The sequence below is a fragment of the Melanostigma gelatinosum genome (assembly GCF_949748355.1).
Source record: "Melanostigma gelatinosum genome assembly, chromosome: 3".
Lineage (NCBI taxonomy): Eukaryota > Metazoa > Chordata > Actinopteri > Perciformes > Zoarcidae > Melanostigma > Melanostigma gelatinosum.
The window spans coordinates 8,230,556-8,248,838 of record NC_136636.1 but is presented as its reverse complement, the minus strand read 5'-3'; the positions used below and the strand labels follow the sequence as shown (position 1 = coordinate 8,248,838).

General features: G+C 47.9%; 1 protein-coding gene across 2 annotated transcripts in view; it reads right to left on the bottom strand.

The window, feature by feature from the left end:
* The window catches only part of lrig1 (leucine-rich repeats and immunoglobulin-like domains 1), a 32,236-nt gene extending 14,262 nt beyond the window's left edge, over positions 1-17,974 (bottom strand). For both annotated transcript variants that reach the window (XM_079266289.1, XM_079266290.1), the window contains exons 1-3: positions 16,918-17,974; positions 6,064-6,135; positions 5,239-5,313 (exon numbers count right to left, since the gene is read on the bottom strand). In XM_079266289.1, the coding sequence (XP_079122415.1) occupies positions 5,239-5,313; positions 6,064-6,135; positions 16,918-17,120 (350 nt within the window). In that variant the 5' untranslated portion in view covers positions 17,121-17,974. The remainder of the gene's footprint in view (positions 1-5,238; positions 5,314-6,063; positions 6,136-16,917) is intronic.
* Positions 17,975-18,283: the final 309 nt, after the last annotated feature.

Sequence of the window (18,283 nt, the reverse complement as noted above, 5' to 3'; positions counted from 1 at the left end):
TGCCAAGGACACCTGTGCTTCTCCACAGAGCTTAGACGCAAAACCTGTGAGATAGATGAGGCCTCGGTGATCAACCAGAGGCACTTGAAGAAGGATTTCGGACTACTTCAGTGTGTGATGGAATGGGGAGATGGAAGCGTTACATTAAGCCCCAGCTCGGTTTTGGCCTCTTCCAACATCTGTGGTGGGTTATTTTGGGGACCAGGACCAAATTCCACACAAAGAAGATGAGGAGAAAAAGTAAAAGACACAACCCGAGTCATTACCCTTCAACTTGGAGGAGAAGAGGATTGTGGGAAGACACAACACAGCAGGTGTCATAGGAGCTCAAGGGAGGAACCCAATCACAGCCCTGCTCTACTGAAAACGCACACACAGACGAATGTATACAGTAGATATGGAATTAGGTGAAGCAGACACACGGCTCTATGTGTGTGTGTTCGTCCGTATGTGTGAGCGTGTTAGGAGCCTGCTGGCGGGTGTTATCCGAGCATACATGAAAGCCTTTGCTGGGTGACACATTCGACACATGCCTGGGTGCTAACTAGGGGTGGGAATTTCATTTGGTATCACTTTCATTCACCCGACTGGTCCAAAAAAAAAAAAGCTTTCCATTGATTGAGTGAAAAGGCAAGACGGAGGTAAAATAAAGTCCCTTTAGAAAGCACACACAGAGGACACCAGCCACAGCGTCATGCACTGCGGGTTCTTCTCTGAACCATCCGACTGAAAGCTACATCACCACAGAGTTCTGTTCACGAGGTCTCCCCTTTACAAGCTAATTCTGAACGCAGCATTTTATTCTCTCTTTATTTCCAAAGAAAGGACCCGTGTTCAAGCCCCCGTTTTCCAAAACGGAGCCGACCGAGCCATGAAGGCAAGATGCAGGTAGGAGACACATCAGGCACAGCACCAGGCCAGTCTTCACAGAGAGGCTGGGCCGTTCATCGCTTGTCCAACATTGACAAGTAGAATGTCCTTCTATTATTGAAGATAAAGAAAATTGAAAATAACAGATAACAGCCAGAAGTACACAAACGCAGACATTTCTCCCCCTAAACACAAGTAGAAATTTCAACTAAATCATAGATCTTAAGATCAATGACAGCATGTTATTATGGCTGCTTCACTTTTTAGGAAGGTGTGTGTGTGTGTACGAGTGTGTTTGACAGAAAGAGCACGACAGAGAGCAGGTGTCCCACCAGTCAAACTCGTCAAAACAAGGTCAGTCCCTCCTTCCTGCTTCCTTTCTAGCCACACACACACACGCACGCACGCACGCACACACACACACACACACACACACACACACACACACACACACACACACACACACACACACACACACACACACACACACACACACACACACACACACACACACACACACACACACACACACACACACACACACACACACACAGTGGTGTCTGAGAGGAGGAGGGGTCACACCACAGTGGTCCACCTGAATAAACAGTGGCAGAAATGGTTAAGGATGAGCCATGCAAGCACGCCTGGGCGGGCGGGGGCGCGCACACACACACACACACACACACACACACACACACACACACACACACGGGACAGAGCAGCACACACACACACACACACGGGACAGAGCAGCAGACAGTGGCTACAGTGAGTCCGAGCAAAGCAGGGAGGGAAAGAATGGGGGAGGAGAAAGGGGGGGGGGGGGGGAGAATGAAGGGCTGAGGTGGGGTCAACAGCTGGTGACCTTTTGATGGGAAAAACAGATCAGTCTCAAACTGGTGGGAGAGGTTGACCTCTCTCACTCGCTCTCCTTCCACCACTCAAACTGAATTCCCTTTCCTCTCCCCCCCCCTCCCTCCCCCCCTCCCATAGTCAGAGCCCAGCTGCGTGTGAGAGACAGATAAAGCCCCGGCGCTCAACGTGTTTGAAGTCCACACATACAATAGTGGCGTTTATAAAAACCGATTGTCATATGGCCGGTGACGTTCATGATAAAGGAGGAGCTCTTGTTCCCTTTGATGTCTTACTCGCCTTGATTCCACTTAATTCCAAATCTCATTACCCTGCCCCACTGGCCATCTGATTATGGTGAGCCGGGCTCATTTTGACACTTCTTTTGATGTACGGAAAGTGCATCAGCGGTTTACACCGGCGAGCCCATTCCACCGTTTCCAGTGTCATCTTTGGGAAGGCGATTCTTTAGCCCGTGTGTTTGAAGCTGGCGGGTCGGGACAAAAGGAGAGTTATTTGAAAATCAGATCCTCCGGCGGGCCGTATGATTTCTATCCCGAGCTGTTTTAAAAAGGGTCGCTTGAGCCATGAGCACAATGGGAAAGTTTGTGCTGCTCTGCTGTCACCTTTACACTGTGTTTTTAAAACTTTCTGTCGCTTCTTCTTCTTTTTTTTTTTGCCATCCTGCTGTGGCATTCTGGGAGTCTGCGGGAAGCCGGTGGGCTCGCCGAGTGCATTGTGGGGGCGGTGGGAGCCTGGAATATAGTCTTTGGTTGGTTCACGATGCGCTTCTACTTGATCGGGTGACTTTTATTTTGATTCAAAAAAATGATCTCGATAAAAGTGCATCGGTTGTAATTGGTTGATAATGATTGGACCAGAGAAACGTTTGAACTGCGGCACTACAAACATACATTCAGGCTCATCTGCGCCTAATGCGTCGAGATGAATCGAGAGCGGCAGCGATAAAAAAAAGAACTGTCAGACATGTCGGTGAAAGGAAAAGGAAAGGGATGAAAGCTACAGGAAGCAGAGAAGGGACAAAAGAGAAGTCACCTCTCAACCGAGCAGAAGATTAAGAACAGAAAGAGAAAAGAAAGAAACCTCCAGCCCACTCACTTATCTTTTCTTAGTCCACCCGTTCCTTTCACATTCTAATACTACTGTACTTCTTTATAAGTCGGTACATTGTGCTCCCACAGGAGTAGGTCATCAACTTCCTTGTAAGTGCAAACTTTCAAAGATTCTGAATCAGATCAGACTCCAAATAGCCTAAGAATACAGTCAGATGAAAACAGCCTACGTGTAAAATGTCTTTACATAAATCTGATTTTGTGTTTTCTGCTTTTTTGTTTTTGCCATCCTGCTTCACTCGGTCCAGTGTGTGGCATCGGAGGATGAAGGGCAGCAATTAAAACCAAAAAACGGACCGTAAATGTTCGCAGGTTCCCTCGTACCAAGTGTGCCCGACACCGCAGCAATTGAAACTGAATTGAAACTCGCCGTTTATATTAGCAACTCGATGTGAGCAATTCTACAACAACAATTCACTAACCTGAGCAACGGGCAAACTCGGAGAAAGTCAGTCAGTAGCAACCACATATAATGAGAGTTTACGATTGGATGAGGGGCCGAGGACAGATTCTCAGTCAATTTGCTTGTGTGTGTGTGTGTGTTTATGTGCTAGTATGTGTGTGTATTTATGTGTGTGTGTGTTTGTGTGTGCGTGCAAACCACTGTCTCACACTAACGTGTAGTCAGACGACATTCCAGACGATCCCAACCAATGGCACAGGAACACTGCGCTGCCGTCTGTACTGCTGCCTCTGCCAGGCCTGGAACACAGACACTCTCACACTGTAGAGCGCTGGCTGGCGAGTGAGACGCGGCGCTTTGGATTCACTTTTGGGAATAACCCCGCGCATGAGCTCCCCCCTTCCTTTGCCTCTACCCTGCTGCCTACTCCGCAACTTCTCCTCAACCGCACCTCTTTCGACATGCGGTGATGTCACCCTGATCTGACACTATTCACACCCCCTCATCCCTCCCTCCCTCCCTCCCTATTTTCTCATCCTTCCTCCCCTTCTCACTGTCACCCATTTTACTGTAAGCCATGTGACTGACAGCTGCAGCTGCAAGTGCTTCGGCGGGCCTTCGCTTCAGCTGTGTGGCTTTGTAAAGATCCGACCCTCCCTCCAGCCTTCCACTCCCACCAGGCCTGCAGGCCTCCCCCCCCCCCCCCCCCCCCCAGCAACAGACTTCAAGCCAGGCCAAAAAAAGACACCCCCCGATCATTCGGAGGGGCTGCGACTCGGCACAGTTTGCGAAAGTAAAAGGTGAACTTGCTCCGATCGGTTTTGTTCTAAAGTCTATAGATCCAGACTGATAGAAAACACATGAATAACAATAGCTCCAAACGTACGGAAATAGACCGATGTCAGAGTTGCTTAATCAAACCTCAGATTCCCGACAGCTTCCAGTAATGGTCTGACCACGTGAGTGCATCAGGATCAATTCTGAGAAGCAGGCAGATGACACACAGGGAGGGGCGAAGGTGTGACTCCCACAGAGCTCACCACCCAAAACAAAAATGATGTGACCACGACCAATATTACAGGAACCGGCAGCTGCGTACTTCACCACCAGGCAGTCGGCCGACAGGCTAGCAAGGCGTGAGAGCATAGAGCGCAGAGGGAAGCTAAGCTAACGGCTAGCACTAGACTAGCTTAGAGGGGTTTAACTCGTTTCAGGTTGAGTGCGATGGAAGAATGTTCCCTGCTCACACAAAAGGGAAAAAACTACGGCAAGCAGGAAAACAACAGTCCGCCCTACAGATGACACAGGCCAACGCTGTGTGTGTGTGCGTGTGCGTGTGTGCGTGGAAACCAAGAGGCATTGCCATTTATCTTGTTACAATAATTGTAGTAAGCTTTCATATCAGCTTCATCTTTTTGATTCTTATCTGAGGCGTATTTTGGTGTAACCTCAGAAAGCCTTTCACTGAGCTGTTTGTTTTGTGTGCCTGTTGATTGGCTACCGACACACACACACACACACACACACACACACACACACACACACACACTAGTGCACACACGCCCTACCCAAATAGGGCAGTAAATCTCCAGTGAGATGCCAGTGCAGCCAGTCCCCGCAGGCACAGTTTCACAACCGAGGTGGAACTATATACGAGCCGGCACTAGTCGGTTACTTGACCACGCGCTAACCGCTAAAGACAGAGCACCATATTTACACCGACAGAGCTTAAGTGGAGGTGTGGGGGGGGGGAGGGGATTATTTAAATGTAATGGAGTCACATTCATCAGCAACCGTCACATGAATGCATTACTTCTGAGATGCAGAGGCATATGCATCCTCCACAGACGGAGGCAGACTATTTCAGGAGCATTTCAAAGAGGCCACTGACCTCAGAATACAGTAACGGAGAGCCAGATAATTCTGGCGCCGTGTTCGGCAGCAAATGGGGGGGTGGTGGGGGTGGGGGGGAGTACTCACAGGTAGAGAGATACAATCTTGGAAGCGGCCTGTCCTAAATCTGGTATGGAGGTCAGCTCATTGTGGTCCAGCCGCCTGAAAGTAACAAACACAGATAGTAGTGGGTTAGAGAAGGAAAAGAGGTAAAGCAGACTTCCAAACTAAAATAAATTATTATTCAAAATCTGAAATTTAGAGACAAAATCAGAGCGTGTGTCAGGCTAAAGCTACGCCCAACGTTTGTGAAGTTGTACAAAGTTTTACACGCCAGCCGAGATGCCGCCGTGTCATCGGCTGTGCTATCCCACGTGCTCCATCACACGAAGTTCAATTAAACTTCGTACAAATCAAAAGATTTAAAACACGACGTGTCATGTCCTCCGCAGAGCAAGTAGCAAGTCAACCTTTTAAAAAAAAAACTAAAAATAACACGGGGGTAAAACAGATGTCGGGGGAGCGTATGACTGGCCGGGCCGGCCTGCCAGAGATGTCACCAGTGTGTGTATCACCGGTTAGCTCGTGTGTGTGTGTGTGTGTGTACGTGTCTTTTGTACTGGCGCTGAGTGACACAGAGCCAGGCCCTCTCCTCACCATATAAAATATTTACAAGGCCAGCGTTGGCCACAGTATCAGGTGGTGGAGAGGAGGCTTAATATAGAAAACCACCACTTTATTCTCAATTGGACTTAGTTCAAAGGAACACATACGAGGACACTACTAGGAAGCAGAGCGGCAATCGCGTACGTTAGTCAGAATTAAGTCATTGATAAAAAAAAAATGAATTGAACACTTCAAACACACTTTAGGAAGTCCATTAGAAAGTGTTCAGTGTGTGTGACTACTTACAGCTCTCTCAAGTTGGGAAGGGACTCAAAAGCTCCAGCATTGATGGAGGTCAGCTTGTTGTGGCCAAGGTTTCTGAAAAAGAAGATGTCAATTTAAAAAAGGAGTTCAAATGCTCATTTGCCAAACAGAGGACGGGGGAGGACAATTAAAAAGATCGAAATATCAGCAGCGTTATAGAAACAGTCATTGTATTTGTCATTCAGTAGTTCAATAACAACAATTATTTCTCTCACTTGACAAACGGCCCGTTATTAAGTATGCCTGAAAACACAGCAGTGCATCCATTCAGCCGGCCTTCAAGGAGGGCCGGATCAATACTATATCGATAGAGAGTGTCCCTCTCTCTCTCTCTCTCTGGCTCACTTTCCAAAACATAACCCACAGCCTATTCATCTGCTGCAGTCAATTTGCACTTTAGGCGTAACGGTGTATTTTAATAGCTGGCACTCGACTCGTACAGAGGCTTATTACGGAGCGATTTGTCCAGCGATATAGCGATACCGCCGCCGGGGAGCGAGTGACAAGGAAACGGGGTCATGTGTGTGTGTGCTCACCTAACAACACACGCATCTGCGTTTTCAGATCGAGCTTCCCACGCCGTATGAATCTAATTTACGTCACGCAATAAACAAGTGACATCTCTGTCGCACACCTCCCCGCCTGGCTGGCACGCGGCCTGAGCCGTTGGCAGAGGAGGAGGCCGCAGTGAGAGTGCCGCTTGTGTTTTGTTTGTGTGTGTGTGTGTGTGTGTGTGTGTGGCGAGGTCTGGCCAGGCGAGACAAAGGGAGCCCACAGCTCCGAGGCCGCCCGCGATCCGCCCCTCCGTCCAGACGTGAGAGACGGCCCAGGAATGTTTCACAGGCCCGCCGAGAGATGGCTGCTTGTTCCCAGACACTGGGGACACTTTCACCTGATGCAAGACATTCCTCACCCTCTCGGCCTTAAAAGACACCGGAGGGGGGGGGGGGGGGGTTTAGGGGCTGTTAATTCATGTCATTCTGCATGTTTAGAGAAAGTAGGAATGGCTATTGTGAAAGCTATGTGAGGAGGCTGGGCCAATACAAGAGCAAGAGACTGTTGTGCATTTAATAGTATTTTTACGCCCATAAATCTCAGTCTCCGTCTCACTTGACAAGATTTCCCTTTCTTGTCTTGTGTGCTTGATTGCAGATAATGACAGTCTCCCTCCCCAAATCTCTTTTTGTGTGTGACGAGATAATAGCAGAGCATGTGTCTGCCCTCCAGGCACAGGCCTGACAGGGAGGCCTGTCGTTTTTTCCCCCAACCAAGATTAAACCACGCCCACTTTCGTATGACAAAAAAGATTCTGCGTGCACCTGGAAACCACAAGGTGTGACAGCTACAGTAGCTTGTTAAAAATAAGTGCTATGGGGAAGTGAATTTGATAATTTACCGTTGATGAGACCACAAATGAGACAAGTCTTACCTAGTGTGCTATTTTCTAAATGTTCAGTGGGTGTCTGGTGTTGAGTAATGGGAAACTTCAATTCTTTAGTTGACGGTTTGAGTCAATCACAGATATGTCTTCGTGATAATTTGATCAACTTTATCCCCCACCACTAACGTGACATTACAATCATCATTTTGTGGGAAAGACTGTTTGTATGCATGTGTGACGATGTCATGGTCCTTTACCGGGGCACCTCCCATCAGCGGCCCAGACCGACAAACTGTCGTCCGCTGCAACGGGACGCAGTTACCTCGTTACGGTGAAGCCAAGTGAATAATCACACAGCTGTCCTACGGGGCCGCCTCTGCCTGGAGATACAGACATCCAGTCAAATCACGTTTGAGAGCCAAAGCTTTGGTGCTGGTGCTAAAGGCCACAGCAACAAACGGAACGGCTCCTTTGTGTGAGCGCTCAGCCTCACACAAAGTTGCCGACGGTGTTTACACAACTGAGCCTTTTTTCCCTCTCCCGTCTCATTCTCAGCCAGATTTAGTCCCTCGCCTATCAGATGAGATAAGTTTCACAGCATTTTAACACCTACCGCATGAAGCGATGGTGATAAGGCTGGTTTCCCGCCCCCGTCTCTCCCGTGGAAGGAGGAGGAGGGTGGCGGGGGCCGCCGGTGCTAAGCGCGGTTAATGCTTTCCAGAAAGTAGACTTTACAATCGGGCCGTTTCTGGAAGAAGCCTTGAAGCAATTTAGAGTTTTTTTGGGACTTTGACAGATGCAACCACCGACACCAGCAGACACAAACGTACCGAGGGGAAGGAGAAACTTTTTCAATGAATAATTCAACAAGCCAGAAAAAGGGATGTATCATAGAGATGGGAGCAGTCGCTGTGATTTACCACCTCAAACACGACAAAAGTAGTTGCCTTAACGCTTCAGACACAGCATTCCATTGTATGGCACAACTAGTTTATACTAATGGGCAGGACTGTTTGACATTAGTCAGCAGGATCACAATCTAAAGCTCTCTGTGCCGGGTACTGAACCAAAAGTACAGCGTGGGCCGATTCAAGGCTGCGTGTTGAGCCAAATACTTTCCCACTCAATTCAAGCTGTTCCACAGCAGCCAGGTGAGTCCTGTGAACGCCCATTTAAAGTCTTATTTCACTAATCACGGTTTCAACAGAGAATTAAATAGAATACAAATTACCGTTCGTTTCGGACTATAAGCCGCTACTTTTTACCCCACGCTTTGAGGCGTCGGCTTATAGTCCGGTGCGCTTTATATGTGGTTTTTTCATAGCTTTTCTCCGCCACAACAACAACCGCAACTTCCGGTTCCGGTCTAACGCAACATTTACGAGCTCCCGACACAGAACAGTTGCTACCAGCAACCCCTCTGCTACCAGCTGTTATTGACAGGGTCACTACAATATGGATGAAGTACCTTTGACCTACCTCTCACTCGGACTGTTAACAAAAAAGGTTGAACGGCAAGATGCTTTTAACGGTACATGTCCGACTCGCTAGCTTCTAAGCTCATTTTAACATTACGGCCAATGGGGAAATGCTAACCGCGATTAGCATTTGCGAATATATAATATATCTTTGTACATCTTTTCATGCAGACATACTTGCATTACAGACTACAGACATTACAGACTGAGAGAGACCTTAGTCTGTAATGCAAATATGTCTGCATGACAAGATGTACAAAGATATATAATATATTCGCTAATGCTATTCCCCATTGGCCGTAATGTTAAAATTAGCTTAGAAGCTAGCAACATGTTATGATGTTCATAGAAGAAGACAACTTTAGTACTGTTAAAAGCATCTTGCTGTTCAATGGGGACACCTGCGGCTTATAGACCAGTGCGGCTTATCTATGTACAAATTCTTTTTTCTTTTAGCAATCAGCTGGTTCGGAAAGTACGGTAGCGAGCATGTTATCAGCAGTTATTTTACGAGTATAATTTAAATTGAATTCATCACTTAATCAAAAACTAACTCCTGACCACAGAATACATTATTAATCTGGCGGCACACTCTGGCCTCCATTTGGCACAAAGTTCCCCTGAAGTCGTCATATTCAAGTTAAAACAGCTTGATGTCACAAAACATTCACAAAAAAAACAAAACAAAAAAACCCCACAGGCTCCGTGTAGCATTTACCGTCTGTTCTAAGCTGCACCGGTGTTCTAGTCTACACTGCTGCCCGTCCATCAGTGAGCACGGGTCACCGTAACCTCTCTTCTGTCAGCCGAACTGGAGACGAGAAACACGAGGGCTGGGCCACCACACAAACCCAAAACACCTCCCGACGCATTATAAACGGTAATTAAGAGACTGTTAAATATCAGGAGGGGACAGCTTCCCCGTGGAGCACAGCAGACATTTAAAAACACACAAGGCTGCAACACCATCACAGCCCGAAAAAAGACAAAATGCAATGAAACAAATCCTCAAACCACCCGACGCCCTGAAGCAGTGTCAGCGTTCGAAACAGTCAGTTGATTCATCAATACAACAGTAACTGATGACTGTTTAGATCACTGACGAACTCATCCGTCCAGAACTTTCAGACATGAGGTCACTCCCTCGTGAATATATTTAACTTTGGGTTTTTGGACCGTTTGTCTAACAAATGCTACTTATGACCGCAGTAACTTTATCTTCTGTTTAAAAACTTTTTATTGGCTGAACAAAAATAAGAGATCAGCTGATAATAAGCCAACTACTGGAAGGAGACGTAAGCAATCTGGAGCATGAGCTTCAATCGGACCCCCCCCGTCTTGAAGAGACGAGCAAACTGTCTCGGGGAGAAAGATAGGGCTCAGCGCCTGCAGCAGCCCGTCATTGCTGGACCAGCGTAGCTGATCTGACATACAGAGCTCATTAAACCTTAAAAGATATCTGTGCTACGGGTGCTGTGGGAGTTGAGGAAAGCTGGGAGTACAGGAGTGATGTCATGGCGTATGACACTATGCTTGTAGGTCAGCACACAGTGTGTGTGTGTGTGTGGGAGAGAGAGGAGATATGGGGGGGGGGTGAGGAGGGAGAAACTGAGCAGCCAGGGACTTGCACATACATCATCATTCCCATCGCTAGCGCGGACAAATGCAGCGTGAACTTTGCTCGCCTGAAAGTGTGAAGTGATGTCAGTGATGAGCCTTCTGTGGTCCAGCTGGGAGACAAAGGCCCTTAAATGTGGTCGATTTCACAGCACCATAAAAACTAGTCAAATAATAACCTGAGTGTCTGAGACACACACACACACACACACAGTCATTAAGGGCCAGTTTATAGCCAGGCAACTGCAGTGAGAGTGCACACAAAGCCAACACCAGCTCTAGGCCAACATTCTGCACACCAGTCAAACAGAGGAAGGAAAGCGGTGGAACAATATCTTATCAACTCTGACAAGGTTAAAAGCATTTAGCCAGCCAACGAGATTTGCAATAATAACAATCACGATAAATGCGACGAGTAAAACACCAGTAAGTGCGAGATCTGGGGAGCGTGAGGAGATCAGAGAAGTGTAGCACTGATGGGATCAACATATTTCACAATTTGCATTACAGACCCCCCCCCCCCCCACACACACACACACACACCCACACCCACAACTCAACTCAACAAAGGAGCTGCTCCAGCCTTTCAGATCAGTGAGGCTGGGAGTGTGACTCAGTTTGTGAAGTTTTGTTTCCGAGGCAGCAAGGCGGGCCACATCTTGGGGCCAGGTGCACCGCCATTCTTCACGCTGCTGGTTTGGGGCCGACGCAGGGCACTCCAAACAAATAGGGAGAAGATTTCGGGGGGGAAAGGGGGTCTTGCACTAGCCCGAGGCACTGCATGAACCCACGGCCGAGGCCCAGACGACGCCAGCCCCGGAACGCTCCGGATGGGGAGCACAAGAACACTCGCGGTGCCGCACTGCATATGTGTTGTCCACAAACACACACACACAGGGTCGCGCTCCTGCATTTAACAACTGGATTCTAGCGCAATAACAATATAATTTGTTCCAAATGGCGCCAGATTACTTCATTACGAGTAAAAGGAAACGAGTGTCCCCCAATTAATCTGAAGGAATAACATAAATGCTATTGTTTTAGTAGCGTGCAGACAGCTGACCTCGCGCTCTCGCAAACTTCAAAGCGTAGAAGAATACAGGATCATCAGTCAATTCTACCCTAGTTATTGTTTATTATACCAGCAGAGCAAAATTTGGCAATAATTACAGTCCAGCCGGTGGTGAAATATGTTTCTAAACGGCGGACTACAAGTACATGTGAATATGCGGGTGTCTAGACAGTGGAGCTCTGATGCTCATTTCCTTCCTGCAGTATCAGAAAGTGCAGAGGCTAAAAAACACGAGGCCCTCAAAGCTCTGCTCGCTTCTCCAAGGACTGCCTGTTTTCTGGGGAGAAGCTGCTTCGCTTGCCCAGTGCCTCTCTCTGTCCAAGTCACGCTTTTCTTCTTCTTTTTCTTTCTCTAACATCTTCTCCAGATTTTTCAAACTCTTACCAGATGTAGAGAATCCACAGATGATTCATCGATCAAGCCCACTTTGTAGACACCGACTTCGGGGGAGAGGAAAGGGTGGAGGAAAAAAGAAAAAGAAAAAACTTGGCGCCCTTCAGGGTCTTCACTAAAGGGCCGTCTATTCTGCCGACTGGATTCCTGTAAAAAATGACTTGAGGCAGCAGCTGTTTGATTGTCATTGTGAAGCCAGTGAGAGGCCGTGAGCTCACTTCCATATCTCCGTGTTAATGTCAGACTTTATCCGTTAGAGCGTAACGGCTCAACCTTAGCTGTTCTTTCCTAATTCGTTCAGCTAAAGATTTGCATGAATCATCTCAAAATCGGTTAAAAAGAGGATCATTTACAATACGAAATAGATCGCTTCAATTTGCGTACAGGAACTCCCTGCACTTTCAGGATCCAGCGTAACACCAAACGGCCCGATAAGGGTCGAAAAAAGGGAAGAGCAGCCGATAAAAAAAAAAAAATCTGTGCCAACGATAATATCATCTTAAACCCTTCCAAGAAGTTTGACTTTAAAATATCCTCATGTGGATACGAGTCACAAGGGTAATGAAATTATGACAATAAACAAACTCGGTATACTCCCAGTACCACAAGATTACGAGGCCGCGTAGCGAGAAATACCCTCGAAACCACAAGCATGCTCACAGTAGATGTGACCATGATAGGTTCGACATCGTAACACGCTACTTCAAATAAAAAGACTTCTGTCTGACAGTCTGTGACACACAGGCAGACGGTTCTGTAATGCTCCGTGTCCTCTGGGTTTACTGGGTGTGTTGCATCATGTGTGACAGTGGTTGAGGTTTCTGACCACCGACAGGACTTTCACCAACGAGTGGAACCGGCCCGAAGGCAGCGGCAGCAGCAGCAGACCGTGACATTGACAAAACACTTCCATGCAGTGGGTGGAAAAAAATATTGCCCCCCCGAGCCAGGTGATGTGCGGCCCCGCCCGCTGCAAACCAGTTCCGCGAGCAGCCAGCCAAAGAGCCCGCCCGGCCCCTGTCAGGAAACCACCGACACAAACCCATTTCCTGAGGGCAGGAGCCAAAAGCAACTGTTGGGGGGTGGTGTTTACCAATACGGCTGTGCTGTGAACTTTAAGGCTACGGCTTGGGGTTGGAGTAGCGGAAGGACGTCTGGTGTACACCACGCATTGTGGCCGGCGCACTGGGAAACCGCTTGGGGAAATGCTGGGTTACAATCGGGACCATTCAAGAGCCGGCTTCTTCTTGCTTTTCACCGGAGTTACCGCAAGTAAACTCAACTCAACTTTAAGGAATAAAAATGAAGACAAACCCCAAAACAAAAACGTAAAGACGCTGGCAGACAGACGCCGCGTATCTGCTTTATCTCCATCCAACCACAGCAATCTCAGCCGGCACAATTAGTCATTGTGCCGGCTGATTTTATTTCGTGATTTTATTTACTTGCAAAAATCCCATTACGTCGGTAGCACTGTGGGCAAAAAATGCTTTTTATGCACATTACCCGTGGCCGCAAATGAGATAAGGCACCACTCCTGAGAGGGAATATGTGACTGTGTGAGAGCAAACTTGCTTTGAATGTTATTAGGCTATTCATCAATCAGAAACAATGGACAGGCCTCTGAGACTGCTGGTCAGTTTGTTAAATGTTAAAAGGACTGATGTAAAACAGCAAAGGATGTTTGACAAACACATGTATGACTTTAAAACCCTGTGTGGCCAATCACAGGGAGGCATGGGGCTTAATAAATAATTGCAATGTATCATTTTCTATTGTCAGTTTGTTAAGTGAATTGTCGTTTGTATGTTCCATACCTCATCAATCACACGACCCCTCACTGTGTCTCCTTGTTAGCTCGGTATGCTCCTTGATTCCTCGTCGAGGCCACTTTCTCACAGGGGACTGTTAAAACCAGGGTCCTGAAGGAAGGAGCTGGGGCTTTTCTCTTCACCTACAGCCACGGGGACGTCTAGGACTGATACTGATGGATGAACTGCCGACACATAGCCTCTAGCTCCCCGTGACACATATTCATCAAGGTTCCCAGAACTACCCCTACAAAGTGCTCTGAAAGTGACTAAAACAGCGCTTCCTCAGAGAAGGAGGCGAGAATGCACAACGAGGGGCCCGACGCACACTTAATTTAAAAACTAATCATCATATATTGTAGTTTATAAAGCTGTGCATTTAACACATTCAAGGGAGTAAAAGGAAAAACTTGAGGCAGCACAGAAGCTGTGTAAATGCAGCTCCTGAGGTGCTACAGCTGTAGTAATTACTGTAATCCCAATTTAAGAGCCTGTGTAAAGATAATTGCAGCAAATACATGACAGCGCAATCCGTCTTCACCCACACAAAAGGGTGGGATGGCTCCATTAGCTTCAAACCACTGTAAGTCTATGGACAACGCAGCAGAACAAAGAGGCCGCTGTAAGTAGGTGTACAAAGCTCATGTGTAATTGTACAACAGGGGGGGGGGTAACAACTGCAGTCACATGTGTTCAAGCTACACGCTTCAGTCAGATCCTACAGGTGTATGAGGTTATTGAGGTGTTCTTGTAAGCCTTTACGTCCACACTATGCAGAAGAGAGAAAGAGGAACGCTGGCCTAAAGGTGACTTGTGCTTACTGACACCCACCAATGCTGTCCTCCCTCCCACTCCCACTCCCACTCCCGCTCCCTCCCTGGGGTAAACACAACAGACAGTCGATTCCACACTGATTCCCCTCAGCTCAGATGCCTGAAGGTAGCGGTGGACATAGAGCTGACCGGGACGGTTTGCACAATTGACAAGATGAAGCCATTATTGTTGCACTGTTCTACAACTTGCTATATCAACAGCACACACACACACACACACACATATCCTTGTGCACCGTCGGCAGAACTCAAGACACACAAGTTCAACCTGCAGCACAAAAAGTCATTTCATCCACTCAGGTGGACGGGACTTGGCCCGTCGTACCTTTGTACTGGGATCAAACTGGGGCCACAGGTGAAATTGTCCGTACTTGTCTCTTTGGGTTTGCAGTAATCATCTGCTAATCGGGCTCATTTACAGACCCCGGAGGAACAGAGCTGGTTCCCCTTTGAGTCACCTGCCAGCATAATGCGACTATCTCTAAGTGGTGTGGAAATATGCAACCTAGGTGTTTTTTTTTAAAGATTATCCAAAGCCATAAAGCCATTCCCTTTGAAAACAACAAGATTGCGGGTTCTTAAATCTTGACCGATAAGGTTTGCGCCGAGATAACAGCAGTAGACTTGGAGCGGGACGGGGGGGCTCGCGGAGCACCATATCTTTACGGAAACCCCCCCCAAAAAAAAGGTTTGTTTCAGACGGGACGTTTGTCCCGCAGTAGTTGTCCTTTGTCCACGAGGACAGGATGAGCAGTGTGCGTCTGCGTACTTGCATGATAAACAGCGTCGGCACTCGAACTTGGCTAAGTGGTGCTTCAGGGCAACGAGGCTACCCGGGCACAAGTGCCGTTATTCATGTTTTTAGAGGACTTTTTTTTTTTAAGTTGCATTCCTTACTTCCCAGGGGAAGATAAACTGCCGAACACAGGAACCTGGGAGCCAGAGAAGTCTCTGGGTGTTTGGTCTTTAACCCCACGTTCCCAGCAACACACACACACACACACACACACACACACGCAGATGCTAAAGTTCCTTAACAAGATGCCCCATTGTCAGTGACTGGCTGCGGTACACCGAGGCGAGAGCCACAATGTTGATTGGGAGGACGGAGAGCTGTGTTGTCTGTAAATAAATTGTGTCATTGAGCTTCATAAGTGCCAAAGTCTCCTAAACATTAGGGCGGGGGGAGGGAGGGGGGTCCATTAATAAATCTCCCAAATTGGCTCATTTCCTAAATGAACTGCTGTCAGCCTCATTCTGAGGAACCAAGAAATGCAATTTGTGAAGTTTGGCTCCAAACACAGAAACAGGAAATATGGTAATAAGCATCATGAACAAAGCATTTGTTATGACACGTTTGGGCCTTTCTGTTTACTCACCCTGAGGGGGCCGTTTGTTTCTTCACAGCATTTTTTAAAGATGAATACATTAAAAAGTACGGACTGCAAAAAGATAGAGAGCTGTAGCCTCTAATATTCCCGGAAGTTAATCCAATTACAAAACAGATAAAGCAACTTAACATAAGATGATACGAGGAGTTTGATAAACATGCCACGGGGAAATAGTTTTAAGGGAGATTTTTAAGTCTGACAAATTTAAAAAAAAAAGAGTTTTCAAACTAACAGGATGTTAAGGACAATATATAAGTCTTCTATTATGTTTATTAGGTATCTCAATGTGCTCTTGAGCAAGGCATTTAACCCCTAAATAAACACTTTGTGTAGGTCCCTGTTCCTGCAGGCAGCATTACACCTGTGGCAAACTCTAAAGACCCCCCCCCCCCCCCCCCCTGTTGTCCTGATGTTGCGCTGCTGGTTTGTTGTTGCAGTTGCGGGGGAGCGGGGGGGGGGGGGGGGGGGGTACAGGGACCTCTTATTGGGAGGACTTTTAAATTGGTTAACTGGGACACGAGGAGAAGTTTAACTGTCCTACTGGAGACCTACTCGTTTAAAAGTCACTGTGGTGAAGGAGGAAGACACATGACAGCTCGCTATTACTATCGAGTCAGCAGTTTAAAGACACGCGTGTATTCTGGCCACTCAAATCAGAACGAAACATATTGTCAGAGGGATTCCTTAATGAAGAGAGCACCGGCAGGGGTCCACTGCCGAACAGCTATTTATCTGCGCCGATGCAGACACTGTACGTGCCTCTGCTGTTAGATACTTCACTTTCACAGAACGGGGTCACCCCGTTATGGGCCGGTCAATAAATAGGCTCGGTGCAACCAAGAGCTTTTTCTGTTACTTACAAGGAGACGGTCCGGACTGGAAGGTCCAGAGGCGAAGCCGTCAGCTGCAGGTTACTACAGTCCACCGAGTCTCCGTCGCAGGTACAGCGCTGGGCACACGGCAGATCTGAACTCGACCCACGACTGATGAGCAGTTGGACCGACAGAATTAAATAAAACACACCAGGAGAAACATATCCAAATCGTCCCAGGGACGCCGCCATTTTGTATCCAGTTTTAATAGCGCGGCCGCTTGTGCTCTCTCTCTCTCTCTCTCTCTCTCTCTCTCTCTCTCTCCTCGTACCCACAAAAGCGGGATATTAACGTCGCTTCGGAGAGGCTGAACGCCCCTGAAAGCACGTTAAATTGTCTTGTTGTACGAGAGAGGCTAGCGATAGCAACCGTGGTGCTGTGAGACGGCTTCCATCCCGGTAACAGTCATTTAGGACACTTCCAAGTCCCAACTTTCTCCTCCCGGTGTCCGACGCGGGCTCAAAAAAAAAACAAATCAAAAGGTGAACCGCAGATTAAGCAGCAATACTAGGCTGCAGCGAAGTTGTGTGTCGCCCGGAACTTAAAATGTGGGTGTTCATATGAAGGTAAAACTACTTCATCGACAGGATGACTGCGTCTTTTGGTGACATGTTGAAGGAAAACATGCGCCAGCGCAACGTTAAAAGGGCACAGTGCGCCTCTCAAAGTAACTGTTGGTGTTGAGAAGAGAAACTCAGCAGAACGGTCACACCGGGGGGGGGGGCGGGGGGCTATTAACGAAGTTGAAGATGTCGCAAAATAAGTTCGGAGCCTCCGGAATAGTGTTCCTCAAACTCCAGCGGTGATCTCTCAAGCCGCGCGCTGCACGTCGTCCCAAAGATCTCACGAGCGCTTCTCCGCGGCTGTGATCGAATAAATCCAACTTTGTTTGCTTTTACGCGCAGGTCCGTTCCGGCAGAACTTCATCCGACAGTTTATCAGGTGCAGTCTGCGGTCACACAATCTCAAACGATCCGGTTAACAGCAGAATAGGGTCTCCCCTCCCTCCCTCCTTCCGATCGCGTACCGCCACCGGGACTTTTTTCCTTTCTTGAGTTACTTTTCCTTTTTTCTTTTTTTTTTCTTTCTTTCTCTCTCCCCGTAGTCCCACGTTGGATGCACAACGGCGATCCCGGGCTCCTCCCACGGCTCGCCGCGATTGGCTGTTGCCATTCGATGGGCGGGTCGGGCCCCTCATCTCATTGGTCGTCGCGGGTGTTGGAGCGCCTTTGAGCGGCTGTCAGTCAGCGGTGGCGGGCCCCGCCTGTGTTTCTCACCCCGAGGGTGTGAAACCGCACCACCTCCTCCTCTCGCACTCTCACTGCTTCTTAAAGAGACAATCAGTGTGATCGTG